Source organism: Ziziphus jujuba, chromosome 3 (genome assembly GCF_031755915.1).
Source record: "Ziziphus jujuba cultivar Dongzao chromosome 3, ASM3175591v1".
NCBI lineage: Eukaryota > Viridiplantae > Streptophyta > Magnoliopsida > Rosales > Rhamnaceae > Ziziphus > Ziziphus jujuba.
This window is the reverse complement of record NC_083381.1, coordinates 16,205,068-16,220,504: the sequence shown is the minus strand read 5'-3', so window position 1 is coordinate 16,220,504 and position 15,437 is coordinate 16,205,068. Positions and strand designations below refer to the sequence as shown.

The following is a 15,437-nucleotide window of genomic DNA, read 5'->3' as shown; positions in this document are numbered from 1 at the left end:
GAAGGATTTTGTGGGTTTCTTTCCTAAATACCCAAAGTTCCTTCTTCCTCTACTTCTTCCTTCTTGCCGGTGGTTGGGTTGCAAGAACTTCACCTTCTCTCCGTCGCCGTCGCCGTCGCACTGGGTGGTTGGGGTTTTTACCGTCTCGTCCCCGGGATTTGGTTGCTGGGTTGCTGCCGTGCCGGCGCCGTCGCTGCTGTGGTGGCTTGAAGTTCCTCTTGATTGCTGGATTTGTAAAGGTGTGCTGTTTTTGTGTGCTGTTTTTCATCCCTTTTGGGGTTCGGTGGTGTATGTGTGCTGTTTTTGTGTGCTGTTTTTCATCCCTTTTGGGGTTCGGTGGTGTATGTGTTTGCTGGAAAAAAAATTCTGTTTGCTGGTGTTTTTGTTTTTTTTTTAAATATTTGTTCGTTACTGTAATTTTGGTGGGGTTTTATGTTGTCAAAATCATGGCTTGTTGTCGACAATGGGTTAGCTAAATTTTGTTTGGAAAAATAGCTATATTTATTAAGTGGGGTTCGATTGTATGTAAAGCAAAATTATATGCTATTATTTGTATTATGTGTTTATATGGTTAAATTTGCGTGGGAAATGTCAGAGGTGCTCTGTTTTGGGTCTTAAAACGACGTCGTTTGTGCGACTCAAAATCCATAGTGATTTAGTCGCCGGATGCAAAGTTTGAAAATGTTAATGACTGTTAAAGAGGATAGATGTTAAGAGAAGATACTATTACTGCATCACTTGGTAAATAAATTACATGAATTTATCATTTATTATTGTTATTAATGGTTTATTCATTATACTACACCCTATATTGTTAGTAATATTAATTTGTGTTTATGTTTTTTGTATGTAGAATTATGGATTCTTTTAATGAACATGTCCTCTCGGATGGGGATGGCGCTGGATCACCATCCAGTGATATGGAAATGCCGAATACATCATCCCCAAGGCGTAGAAAACGAGGGGCCACAACAATGAAAGGCCTTAGGAAGCATTTGGCGGGAAACAAAAGCTTGGAACCTCAATATAATGAGGTTGGAGTTGCTATTAACTCTGAGGCCGTTCGACTAAACAATTTGGAGGGCTCGTTGGCTAGGAGCACAATACCAATTAATATACCTAATTGGAGAGATGTGTCCGATAGGTTAAAAGATAACCTATGGGCATCAATAAAGGTACGGATTGCATTATTGTTAGATATTGTTTATTATAAATAATATTTAATTGATGGAGATTTTATAATTCTTTTTTTGCATTTGCAGCTTGTATATATGCATTTTACTTGCATTTCTAACTTACCGCATTTACTTGTCAATCAATGTTACTAAATATATATATATATATATATATATATATATATATATTTTAATTTTGCAGCAATATACGGGTAAGGATGATAGTTTTAGGAAGGCAACTTTAAAAGATTGTTGTGACAAATGGAGAAAATTCAAGAATTACTTGTATAGATCTTTTGTTCGACCATATATTGACACACCCGAAAAGTTGAAGCATCGACCCTCAATTTATGAATTCATAAGCCAAGAGGTGTGGGATGATTTTGTACAACAAAGGTTGTCGGATAAATTCCAGGTATAGTTTTATTTAACTCACGGTACTGTTGTATTAAATTGCGCTGGCATTATTTATATAAAAATTAAAATTTGTTATGGTGACTTATGTTATTTGGGTTTTCTAATATGTTTGTTTATAACTTTTGTAGGCATTAAGTCAAAAATATTCGGAAAAACGGCAATTAAACAAGTATCCGCATAGGATGGGTGCAATGGGCTACGCGAGATTAGAAAGAGCCATTGTATGCAATTTATTTTTATTTACATTTAACCATAATAATTTTGTCATTGTTACTTGATCAGTTGCATGCATTATTAAAATTAATTTATTTGTAATTTTGAAGCAACTTGAAAGAGGCACTGAAGATTATGTAGACCGAGATGACTTGTGGATACGGGCACGTATGGGGAAGGATGGAAAATATGCAAATGAAGAAACTGAACATGTAGCGGAAAAAATTGTGAGTATTGTATTTTATATGAATATTTGTTGCATATATTATTATTTAGTTCATTATTATATAAACTGATATATTCAATCATTTAAACAATATATTGTAGAATGACTTAAAGAAGAAGGCAACAGAAGGAGAAATTCGGCCTTCACCTCCTGTGGATATCCTAACACAAGCTTTGGGAAAAGAGGAGTATGGAGGTAGGCTTCGGGGTCGAGGCAAAGGATACACGGTGAATAACTTTTTCCATACTCCTAAGTCGAGTTCACAAAAAAAGACCAAGTCGGAGGGAAGTGGAAACAATTCAATCTATGAGACGCTGCTCAAAGGTCTGATGGCGATCGTCGGAAATTCAAGCAGCAGCAGCGCTGCCCAAGTTGATGCGCTCATATTGGCATGTGGTATTCAGATTCCGTCACTCGCTCATCTAGCCGATACTGTTGCTGCTCCTGGGACCCAAGTCGATGATGTTGCTGGTCTAGGGACCCCTCCAGCCGATGATGTTAATGCTCGTGGGACCCAAGTCGATGATGTTGCTGCTCATGGGACCCCCCCAGCCGATGATGTTGATGCTCTGGGCACCCAATTCGATGATGTTGCTGCTCATGGGACCCAATCTACATCTTGGATTGATGCTCCTCGGATCTATCCTGAGGTGATCATTTATTTATTTATTTATTTATTTATTTATATATATGTATGTATGTATGTTTAAGTGGGTTATTACTATCTATATAGCTCCCATGGTTGAAGGGTCTTACCTACCGCCATGAGGTCATGGGATCGAGTCTTTAAGTTGAAGGAATATTGTCATGTGAACATATATTAATCTTTTTTTTTTTTTTTTAAACTTTGCAGGGTGTAAAATGCAATCTTGCACAAGGCAATATTGCCCATAGCACGTGGCACTTTGGTACCTTCGCTGCCAACGGATATGTGCCATGGTGTGAAGCTAGGTGCAGCAAATTATAAGGTAACTGTTGATGACGTTATTGATGGATTTGCACCTTTGCCTATTCCGTCATTTGACATCATACGTGTCGGTGATGCTGAAGGTGCATTTGTTGCATGGCCAAGAGATCTTGTTATCTTGCCATCTGAGGAGGTATTGTTCGATGCAGCTATATATATTAATGAAGTTTAAAATAATTTCATTTTTGTTCTATTTTAAATGTTATTTGTTGATATTTTGTAGGGAAGCTCGAACAGGTCAAATGTTGAGAATGATGAAGATGATAATGTTGATCCCTTAATCGTTACCCCAACGATCCGAGAGTTGCTACGTCGGATCAAGGACGTCGATAGCGATCATTTATGGTTTTTTAATATGAAAAAAGAGATATTTGGGGAAGAACAACAGTTGGCCATAGCGAGTAGCGATATAAACGATTTTTGTTACATGCAAGAATTATCTTCCGAATGCATCTCATTCTACATAAGGTAAACTAAATTTGGATATCTTTATAACTAATTCTTTAATTTAATTAATTAAACACTATAATTATTTGTAATCGGATTATGTAGGCATTTATGTGAGGGATTGACGGGCTCCTTCGAAGGGAAATATTGCTTTGTTCATCCGGATATTATTGCTTCGGTTGGTCATCAAAACCCTCATGAACAGATATCAAATATATTGAGTAGATGGCAAGATGCAAGAAATAATCAACTATGGTTATTTCCCTACTGTGCAAGGTAATATTGTGTTAGTTTTATTGAATTATGTTATGAAAATATTCATTTCGAGAAACATCATATTAACTAAAATATTTATTGGTGTTTTTAGGAATCATTGGATGCTATGTGTTGTTGATTTATACAAAGCAGTAGCATGGTTTTTTGATTCTTTGAAGACTCATAAGAATATAATTGATAAGGATCTAAAATCTTTGATCGACGAGTAAGTTAATTAATAACTCTAATATTTTTACTTAATTGTTCTTATATATATTGGATTTGTACTTTTGAAGCTATTGTATAATCTTATACAATATTTATATTTCTATATAGTTCCTTCGTTGCATGGAACCAAGGAAAGACATTTGAAAAGAAACTTCGGTGGCAAAATACTAAGGTAATTATTATATATAAAAACTTAGCATTATTAGTTGTTAGTTAATTTAAATACTTGTATATATTCGTATCTAATATTACACATAATTTACTGTTTGCAAATTTAGACACCGATGCAGCCCGGGAATACGGAATGCGGTTACTATATGATGATGATAATGCGAGATATCATTAGGCGCAAAGTTCCTCCCCGGGACTTAAGAGGAATGGTAAATTATTATTAATTTAATGATTTCATCATATTTCTATTATGTAATAATTAATATTTATGATTATTTTTATATGTATTAACATAAGTTTCTCATGTTCAATAAGAAGGTGTCACTTGGTTACAAGCTGAAAATGTCAACGAATTTAGAGATGAATGGGCAACAGCGATGATCACAAGTATCTCAAACCAATGAATATATATATATATATGCATGGTAGTGAAATAGCTAGATTTTGTTAATAGCTTTTGTTTGTACATATAAAATATCGTAGACAAATTTGTGAAAATCGCTCATAAGGTAGTATTTGTTTTGCATGAACTTTGGTTTCAAACATACCAATTTTACAAAATTTCAAACAATATTAAAAGTAATTAAAATAAACGATGAACAGGCGACGCACAATATGCTTCAGAGTCGCCTGATACAAATAATGCAAAAAAAAAAAAACCATCACAGTTATGTGCTTCAATATTTTAACAGATTATTTGATGCCAAAAGTAAAAGAGATTGATAAATATTTTCACAAAACCAAAGGAAAAAAATATTTAAATAAAAAGTCAATAGGCGATGCACAAAAAGCTTGAGGGTCGCCTGAGAGAAATAAGAAAAAAAAAAAACAAAAAAAAGCTCTCTGATGCTGCTTAAACATTTTCACTTGTTATTTAAAGTTGAAAGAAATCAACTGTTTAATACTTTGAAAAAAACAAAAAAAACAATTTCACAATAATAGGCGACGCATAATAGTATTTATGCGTCGTCATATATCAATAACATATTTTCTAAAAATTTATTTGAAAAAAAAAAAAGGACTGTGAAGCAGCTATAACAATTTCACTTGTTATTTAAAGTTTAAAGAAATCAACTGTTTAATACAAAAAAAAAAATATTTCACAATACTAGGCGACACATAATTGTATTTATGCGTCGCCATAAATCAATAATATATTTTCTAAAAATTTATTTGAAAAAACAAAAAAAAAACAGCACTGTGAAGCAGCTATAACATTTTCACTTGTTATTTAAAGTTGAAAGAAATCAACTGTTTAATACTTAGAAAAACACAAAAAAAAAAAATTTCACAATAATAGGCAACGCATAATGGTATTTATGCATCGCCCTATATCAATAACATATTTGCTAAAAATTTATTTGAAAAAACAAAAAAAAAAGCACTGTGAAGCAGCTATAACATTTTCACTTGTTATTTAAAGTTGAAAGAAATCAGAAAAACACAAAAAAAAAAAAAAATTTCACAATAATAGGCGACGCATAATGGTATTTATGAGTCGCCATATATCAATAACATATTTGCTAAAAATTTATTTGAAAAAACAAAAAAAAAAAAGCACTGTGAAGCAGCTATAACATTTTCACTTGTTATTTAAAGTTGAAAGAAATCAGAAAACACAAAAAAAAAAATTTTCACAATAATAGGCGACGCATAATGGTATTTATGCGTCGCCATATATCAATAACATATTTGCTAAAAATTTATTTGAAAAAACAAAAAAAAAAGCACTGTGAAGCAGCTATAACATTTTCACTTGTTATTTAAAGTTGAAAGAAATCAGAAAAACACAAAAAAAAATAATTTCACAATAATAGGCGACGCATAATGGTATTTATGCGTCACCATATATCAATAACATATTTGCTAAAAATTTATTTGAAAAAACAAAAAAAAGCACTGTGAAGCAGCTATAATATTTTCACTTGTTATTTAAAGTTGAAAGAAATAAGAAAAACACAAAAAATAAAAAGTTTCACAATAATAGGCGACGCATAATGGTATTTATGCGTCGCCATATATCAATAACATATTTGCTAAAAATTTATTTGAAAAAACAAAAAAAAAGCACTGTGAAGCAGCTATAACATTTTCACTTGTTATTTAAAGTTGAAAGAAATCAGAAAACACAAAAAAAAATTTTTTCACAATAATAGGCGACGCATAATGGTATTTATGCGTCGCCATATATCAATAATGTATTTGCTAAAAATTTATTTTAAAAAACAAAAAAAAAACACTGTGAAGCAGCTATAACATTTTCACTTGTTATTTAAAGTTGAAAGAAATCAGAAAAACACAAAAAAAAAAAAAAATTTCACAATAATAGGCGATGCATAATGGTATTTATGCGTCGCCATATATCAATAACATATTTGCTAAAAATTTATTTGAAAAAACAAAAAAAAGCACTGTGAAGCAGCTATAACATTTTCACTTGTTATTTAAAGTTGAAAGAAATCAGAAAAACACAAAAAAAAAAAAATTTCACAATAATAGGCGACGCATAATGGTATTTATGCATCGCCATATATCAATAACATATTTGCTAAAAATTTATTTGAAAAAACAAAAAAAAAAGCACTGTGAAGCAGCTATAACATTTTCACTTGTTATTTAAAGTTGAAAGAAATCAACTGTTTAATACAAAAAAAAAACAATTTCACAATAATAGGCGACGCATAATGGTATTTATGCGTCGCCATATATTAATAACATATTTTCTAAAAATTTATTTGAATAAACAAAAAAAAAAAGCACTGTGAAGCAGCTATAACATTTTCACTTGTTATTTAAAGTTGAAAGAAATCAACTGTTTAATACTTACTAAAAATTTCAAAAAAAATATATGATAATAGACTAATAGGCGACGCACAATTCTTCTTGTCGCCTGATATAATTAATAAATCTTTTAAAATATTTTTTTTTTTTTAAAAAAATGTCATGCTGTTTAAACATTTTCACTTGTTATTTAAAGTTGAAAGAATATCAACTGTTTAATACTTAGAAAAAACACCCAAAAATATAAATTTATTCCCTAATGGGCGACCCATAATAGTGTATACGTCGTCTTATATCAATAAAATATTTTCCTAAATATTTAAACATTTTCATTTGTTATTTAAATTTGAAAGAAAATCAACTGTTACATACTTAAAAAAACGCAAAACAAAAATAAAAAAAATGTTACACTAATAGGCGACGCATAACTGTGTTTATTCAGCGACTCTAAATCTTATGCGTTGTGTGTGTTTGTTTCTCGCGACTTCTCGACGACAACTTTTTTTTTATGCATCGTCGATTGGTCGAATTTTTACTGACGTATTAATCTCAGAGTTGCGGTTTTATTTTTTTAGACATATTTATCTCGTAGCGTCGCTAATAATGTGTCGCTAGAGCTTATTTTTCGCGTAATGATTGTATTTTGATTTAAAACCGAACTAATTTAATCCATGTTCATCCCTAATCAAAAGCTTTCTTCCTCAACTCAATCCTAGACAACATGTTTCCACAAAGTGAATCAAATTATAAAAAAAAAAAAAAAAATGCTGCTTACTTGCATAAAACAGCATGAAATCGACGAGACAGGTTAGGAAAAGTACGTAAACGAGTTTCACGACGCAAGGACCATGATATATTGATTGCATCCATATCCATGTATTATACGGTTGGAAATAACTTTGGTTGGTTTTTTCAAAATAAAGGGAAAAAAGAAAAAACCTTTGTTATTTTCGTACGTACACACACACACACACACAAATATATATATATATATATATATATATATATATATATATATATATATATATATATATATATATATATTTATTTATTATAATTTGATCTAGACTGGCAAGGTCTCACTTGTGCTTTCTGAACACGACAGGACATGTTACCTGTTGTAATTGTACCCAATGTATACCGCGTATTCTTAATCATTTCTAGTTTGAATGAAATTTATAAATGCTACCGGATTTGTAAATGCTACCGGATTTGCATATGAGTTGAACGTATATGCACGTTAATCTTTTTCAATTGAAAAGTTTATTGCTTTTTTGTTTTTTTTGTTTTTTATTTTTATTTTTTTACTCTCACTCCAGAAATTGGAATTTCAGTGAACCAAGGACACAGAAAAAGAGTAATGTATTCAGGGAGACAAAAAGCAATACATATATAAAATCAACTAATTTACAATATTAATACCAAAAAAAAAAAAAAAAACTATTTTACAATAGGCTTTCATGAAAGACGTTGGAAAAAAAAAAAAAAGGAAAAAGAAAAGGAAATTCCCAAAAGATATAAAGGTAGCCAGAGAACTGAAAAATAAATTTATTTTACCACAGGGAACAGCTTTGTGTGTATACATATATATATATATATATATAGATGTATTTAGATACATCTAGATATATAATCAACCATATTTATTTGGTCGATTTGATAATGTTATTATTAAAGACTTTATACGCCAAGTAATCATTTTCATATTTCAATCCTTCAAGCAATTTAAAAATACTAGATAGTTTCTATGTAATATTTATAAACACACAATAATTACCAATTAAGCCACACTTGGTTCTAAGCAAGCAAAATCAAGCAGCTCCTGATCGGTTTCAACCAAGTCCATATCTTCATCGGTAAGACTCAACCAAGCTTCAATTCCATTTCCATCTCTCGTAGGCAAGAGAAATATGACATTCTTGAATGTCATACCACACATACTCACCCATATTGGCTTTCCCCATCCAAAATCCACCTCATAAAAAGGAAACCCAAACCAACTGCTGCAATAATAATTGTCCTGCATCTCTTCATTCCTTATCATCTCTCCACACTTAAGCATTGCTTGCACCCCTTCAACATCAAGTCCTCTTTTACCATAAAACTCTTTCACTTCTTCAATCCCTTTCCTCAGCTTAGCAACCAAGACTTTAAGATCATCACCATTTTCATTCTCATCCAACTTTTCCGGGATGATTCCGATGAAATTCCCGGCTACGTTGTCCGACAATGGTGGCGAAGTTCTCGCTCTTATGTTAAATATCTGACCGAACACAGAGGTTTTCATAAAACCCTTGTTCGATCGCGATGCTCGTGCAACAGATTTCCAAATGATCAATGAAACGGCTTCGATTTTAGAAGGGTTTTTCACAGCTTCACTAGAGGAGTTGTATTTAAGAGAAGCAAGCTTTTTGGGATAAAAAACGAACCTGCTCGTTCTGCACTTTCCTGGAATCTTTTCCAGCGGTTGGAAGTCATCAGAAGGTGGAAGAAGCTCTGCAGCATTGAATTCCGGAACCAAAGCGTGTTCGGATCCAAAAACCGCCATTGATGTCCAGCTCTTAAGGAATGCACTCAGCGTCGACGCGTCGACGATCTTATGCGAAGAGCTTATACCGATTGCCATCCCACCGCACTGGAAAAAGGTCACTTTGACCAGGAGAAGAGCACCTGTTCTTGCCTGTATAGATTCTGGTTCGGCAGCGAGAAATTTTCTGAGGAAATATGTGTTTGGTTTTTCAAGAATTTTCGACAGTGAAAAGTTTGCTTGAGCCTTGAAGAACTTGACTCCCTCGTCGTTGCAAAAGATGCAGTCGTGGGTTTTGATTCTTCCTGCTAGAGGGTAGAAGAGAGTTAGGGTCTCTGAGAGTGTTTTTTTGAGGAGCTGGGTTTTTTTCTCTACTTCTTCGACTCCATTATTAACATGGGGATAGAAGAGAATCAGTGGGACGTACATAGTTGGAGCAAGCTGATCGATGAGACAGAGTTTGAAAATTTTTAAGGTTGTATGGAGTTGGAGAAGATGGTTTTAATGTTTCTTTGTGAATGATTTCAACTTTCATGGTTGTGGTAGCCATTTTTTATTTTCTGTCTCTTTTGGCTTTTTCTCTCTTTTCTTATAAGCTCACTCTTTAGCTCTTTTGTTATCGCTCTTTTAGCTTTGCTATTGCTCTTTCATAAAGACAAAACCATATATTTATAATCGTGGAGAGAAAGTTCTAGATTCCGATTCCCGTCAACAAATTAAAAAAAAGAAAAAGAAAATAAAAATATTCTAGCTCTTTTAGTTAGTGCAGAGAAATTATTCAATGTGTAGACATTGACAAAGAATTTGAGGTAGTACATATGACTAATGAAGTGGTAACATGTGTATCCTAGTTTTAACACATCAGATTCTGGCCAAACAGCAAGTTTAACGCCCTTAAGTTAAGTTTGGTCAGAAGAACGATTATTTCTAAAAATTAAAAATTAGTTTTTCCTAAGAATAAAAAAATTAGTATAAAATATTTATTTTTATTATTTAGTTTGGTAGAAAAAAGATAAAAAAAAATTAATATAAAAAAAAAAACCACACGTAAAGTGGCATATTTTGTATTGGAAATACAGATTTTGAATTTTTTTAAAAAAATAGTAATTTTTTATTTTAAAAAATCAGAATTCTATAGAAATAAATAAAATAAATTTTAAACATTCAATTAAATAAAAAATATTAAAATTTTAAGAATTCTTATTCTATCCCATGCATAAACCAAACGTATACTTTACTTTTATTTTATTTTTGATGAATATGCAAAATGCCCGTTACTTTGCTTTCATCATTCTTCATAAATCCATCGAAGAAATAGAATGGATTGGTTGCCGGCACTGAAAGAACGCCTTTGGTTTTTTTCTCTGTCATGCCCACAATCCATCTTAATCTTCTCTTCATCTCTGTGCTTTTTTTTTTTTTTTTTTGGGCCTCTTAATCACCTGATCTCTGTCTTCTTCTTCTTCTTCTTTTTTTTTTTTTTCTTTTTTTTTTTGTTTTTGTTTTAGATATATAATTTTTTTGCCCTAGAGTTTGTTTTGTGGTTGTCCACATCATTGTTGTTTTGCCATTTCAACCATCTTAAAAAAAAAAAAAAAATTCCTAGATTTCAATGAGATATATATGCCGATTCCGAGAGATATTTAGGGGAATAACAACACTAAGTCAAGCAAATTGTAATAGGAAAAATAGAAAATAAATTTTGATGAACAGCAACCATGGTTTTGATTTTGTAGTTGGTTTTTCATTTAAATTCATTTCTTGAATTAGAAAAAATATTAAGTCAAAATGGAGTTGTGTATGTCACTCAACCTATATATGAGATTTTGATGGACTTCCTTTTTTATTAAGTAAGGACACAAAAATAGAATGGGTTTTTTTTTCTTGTTCTCACTCCAAGAACTCAAAACCAAAAGCCCCTTAAGAGACAATATTGGCTTTGATTTAGGATTTAGCAGAGAGCATCTTCAAACTAACAAATTTCTCAACCGAAAATTTCAGACTCATGCAGTGCTATCCGATAATTATACAAAGCAAGGCTTCAAATATGGCAAGAGTTAAAGTTTGGTATAAAATGGGAGTATAAGCTATAAACAAGATCAACAAGTTCAAAATTTTATATCAAACTCCTTTCTGGATTGTATATATTTACAACTATATGATCTTGTTTTTGTATATCAGTGAATCAAATGAAAACTGATTTCATATCAAAATTTAGAACCAAATGTAAAACACCTTTTTCAGATCGTGAATTAAATGTAAAGCAATAGAGATCTTCTATAGGAAATACAATGGCGCATAGCTTTAGAACTAAAAGTATGTATACTTAGATGTTTCCATATATTCTGAATTTACTTTTTGGAAGACTTAGAAACACCTAACCAAGTAGGAAAAAAAAAAGAACTTCAAATGAAACCTCAAGAACAGGAATTCTTACCGAGTCCGGTGTTTGGTTTGGACGAATATATTGGCGGTCATAAAAGAATCTAATGTACCTAAACTCAAATTGTTTCTTCTCACAGTAAGCTCTCATGGCCTGAGTAATGGGGAGTCACGTCTGATCCTGAAGTAACGCTCATCATTATCCTATGTTGAAATCAAGAATCAAAAAGAGTGAGACCAAAACCAAAGTAGAAATATATTATGTGGATGAAAATGTAAAGAATATGATGATATATTTTAATTCTATTACAATATGCCATATTGCAAGAATGCTGCATGTTTAGTAGCTGAACAAATCTAAAATTAAATCATTCCAAAGCCTCAAAAAACTTCCACAATCATAATTCTAAGCACTTTGTTCAACTTTTTTCTAAGAAATACTGACAAGTAACAATGTATTTTTCCAAGAACGACATACAACTTGAGGATAATAAAGACATCCGGAAAATTATACTTCTCTGTTTTACAGTTTTCAGCAACGACAACACCATGTTCTGTATTCTCATATTGTTCTTCAAATGAAAATTGATTTCTACTCCGTTTACTGCTTTGTCTACCTTAATATCCCATTCACTACCATTTACGCTGTCCCAAAAACTCTGATGGTAAGTCTAGGTCGACAACCGTAAGACAAAGCAATATGAATGTTTTTGGCAGACTATAAACGTAACTTTTTGAGAAAATTTACATCCAAAAATTTATCAACGTTTTCAAATCATTTACTGAATTTATCACAAGTCATGCTAAGAAGAAAAGGATAAAAAGGTGAAAATATGCTATGTATAAATTTGATTCAATAAGAGCTTGTTGTATAACAGATTCTTATCATGTTGGTGAAACAAAATATTGGGATTACGCTCCTGGAAGTACAAAATATTGGGATTTTTGTTTTTATTTTTATTTTTCCCACTACTACATTCTATACCTTCATATTCTATAAGCAGCATAGATCTGTTTGCCTTAAATACATCGTTAAGTTTATAAGGGAAACAAGTACTCATATGTAAATTGTAATATACTCTCATATTGTACTTACCATAGCTGTTGATTTATTTCCATACCCACTTCAATGTCTTCTGTATAAATAGTTGCCACAGATTAATAATAAGTATTAAGCCTTTGGACCATATGTGTTCTGTTCATATCCAACATGATGTAATTTTTTAATTTTTTTTTTCAATAAATGGTTCCTGGTTTGAAAAAATAGAATGTTATCCAAATCAGAAGATAGTTTACTCGGTTGTAGTGGTAAATTTGTGATTTACATTAAAGATACAGGTAAGTTTGAAACAAATTCTTAAAAACCAAAATGCAAGTGTTTCTAACTTTTTTTCTTTCAGCCCAAAAACCAAATAACAGAGAATAAGAACACAAATGACAAGTATTCAAACAGTTAAAGAAAACAAGTTTTTAAGATCCAAAGCTTAAAGTAAAATAATAAGAATACTAAATATTAAAAAAAAAAAGAAAAAGAAAAGAAGATTGATAGAATAGACGACCAAGAATACCTGACTTTTTACTTTGAGGCTGACAGTTGGTGTTTCATCAATGACTTTCCTCTTTTTGTTTTCCCTGTCATTTTCTCCCACTTTTCTCTTCAACCCAACAAAGCTAACACCTTTTTCCTTACAAGAGAGAGAGAGTGACAGAGCGAAAGAGAAAAAGAAAACGAAAATGTCGTAGAAATTGGTGAAAAGGGTTTTGGCAGTTTGGGTTTAAACAGGAATGTAAAATGCAAACATTTTCTTCACTTTCTTAGGTTGGAGAAACACTCTAAGCTACTTCTACACTTTGAAACTCTTTTGACTGCCTTTTGATTTTCTTTTTATTTTTTTTTTTCAAATTCAAAATTTTCTTGACTTTATTTGTTTATTTTATCCTTATTTGAGTGTAATGTTCTCTTTAAAAAGCATTCTTGAAATTCTATACTAATAATTCAAAATTTTCATTTATTTTTTGTACGGATTACAATCACACAATCATATTCTAATCAAAATTTGCTTGTTTCATATTCAAATTCTTTTTATTTACTCCTGTTTTACTTTTTTTTCTTCATTTTCTTTCTTCTATTTATGCCTTGGATGATGTGTCTTAACTAGTGGCTGATAATAAAATCCTTGAATATACGTCCAACTTATAAATTTTGCGTTTGTACTTTTTGGAGCGAAAATTACCAAGATACAAGTTCTTGGCCACAAAGATAAAAGAAAAAGGACAGAGAAACAGAATATAACCTGCATAACTGTGTAATTTTAATGGTATATAGTTTTTGTTTTGTTTTTATTGTTTTTCAGTCAGGTGAACATAGAAATGTTATATATATTTGGTTTTTTTTTTCCATAAATATATATATATTTATATATATATATGGTTTTTGAACATTTATGTCTCCATTTTGAAAAAAATGTGTGGTTGAAAACGGTGTCGTTAAAATGACAGTCTATATAGCAATCATCATTTGTAATTTTAATAATATAATAAATATATCTCCTTTTTGAATGGATTCCTCAAACTTTAGATGGTTTGTCTGAGGGCAAGAAAAAAATATTGATAGTCATCTCTATTTAAATGTTTGGAATAGAAACATATTTATATATTGATTTGTTTTTCTACTGTATTGTTTTGGTTCGATTTTTCTTTTAAGAATTTTAGTTTGGACGTATTTTATGGGTTGGGAATCGCTCCATCGTCCGTATTGGAACAATCCCAAGGTCCTTGCAAGATGAAGAAAGAAGATGTGATCGATGTTAGGGCACTGATGTGGTGCCATGCCAAAAATACCTGGACGCTCAAATCAATTTGTTGGTCATTATTTAAAGGTTTTAGTTAAGAAACTGTTCATATATCTGTTTTGCACAGTTGCATTGATTATATACTATCCTTTTCCTCAGATGAGAGCTCGAAACATGTCAAGGTTTCATATGGGAACCCTAACTCTTGTATTGCCCCTTCCATATATTTTATGTTGCACCACCTGAGCTGAGAGGTTCATGTGCTTGTTCGGGACCTGATTGTGTCCTCGGAGACATAATCTGGGTGCTGAAGGCACTCTCAACCTCTTACTCTCGATTCTATTATGTCCTGCTCAATCTCTTGGCCCAATAACTCTACCCTAATCTGGGCCTCTATCTTGGGGCCCATTTCTTTAAGCTCGGGGGGAATTGGGTTTTTGGGTATTCCAGCCCATGCCCCCTACATGATTATGTACTTTTAATTTTCCCTAATTGCATTTTATGTGTAGCATCACTTGCAAATTTAATATATACATAGCTCACATAAGAAAACATGTAATTCAAAATTTTTTGTGTACACATAGAAATAAGATTTATTGCATTTCGATACTTTTGACTTTTGCAGTTTTCTAATTAAGAATTTCAATTTTCAAAATTTATAATTTATTACAATTTGAATCTTATTTGACTTTTAATTAACAAAGTTTAACAATTGTTTCATGTGCAGATTATACAATTGATATTAAATTGCATCAAATTTTAAATTAATGATAATAAAGTATAAAATTTTAATACCAGAAGATATTAAAATGTATTATAGTACTCTAGTTTTTAAATAAATTACATTTTGATATAG

The 15,437-nt window shown here is 31.4% G+C and overlaps 1 protein-coding gene across 1 annotated transcript; it reads right to left on the bottom strand.

Annotated features, from left to right (window-relative positions):
- Positions 1–8,660: 8,660 nt before the first annotated feature.
- LOC107422484 (BAHD acyltransferase BIA1) lies at positions 8,661–9,836 on the bottom strand. The gene has a single exon (XM_060815364.1). The coding sequence runs from the start codon at positions 9,834–9,836 to the stop codon at positions 8,661–8,663; it is 1,176 nt and encodes a 391-aa protein (XP_060671347.1).
- Positions 9,837–15,437: the final 5,601 nt, after the last annotated feature.

Coding starts and splice junctions, on each gene's coding strand:
- LOC107422484 (XM_060815364.1), bottom strand. CDS start 9,836: ATGTACGTCCCACTGATTCTCTTCTATCCCCATGTTAATAATGGAGTC.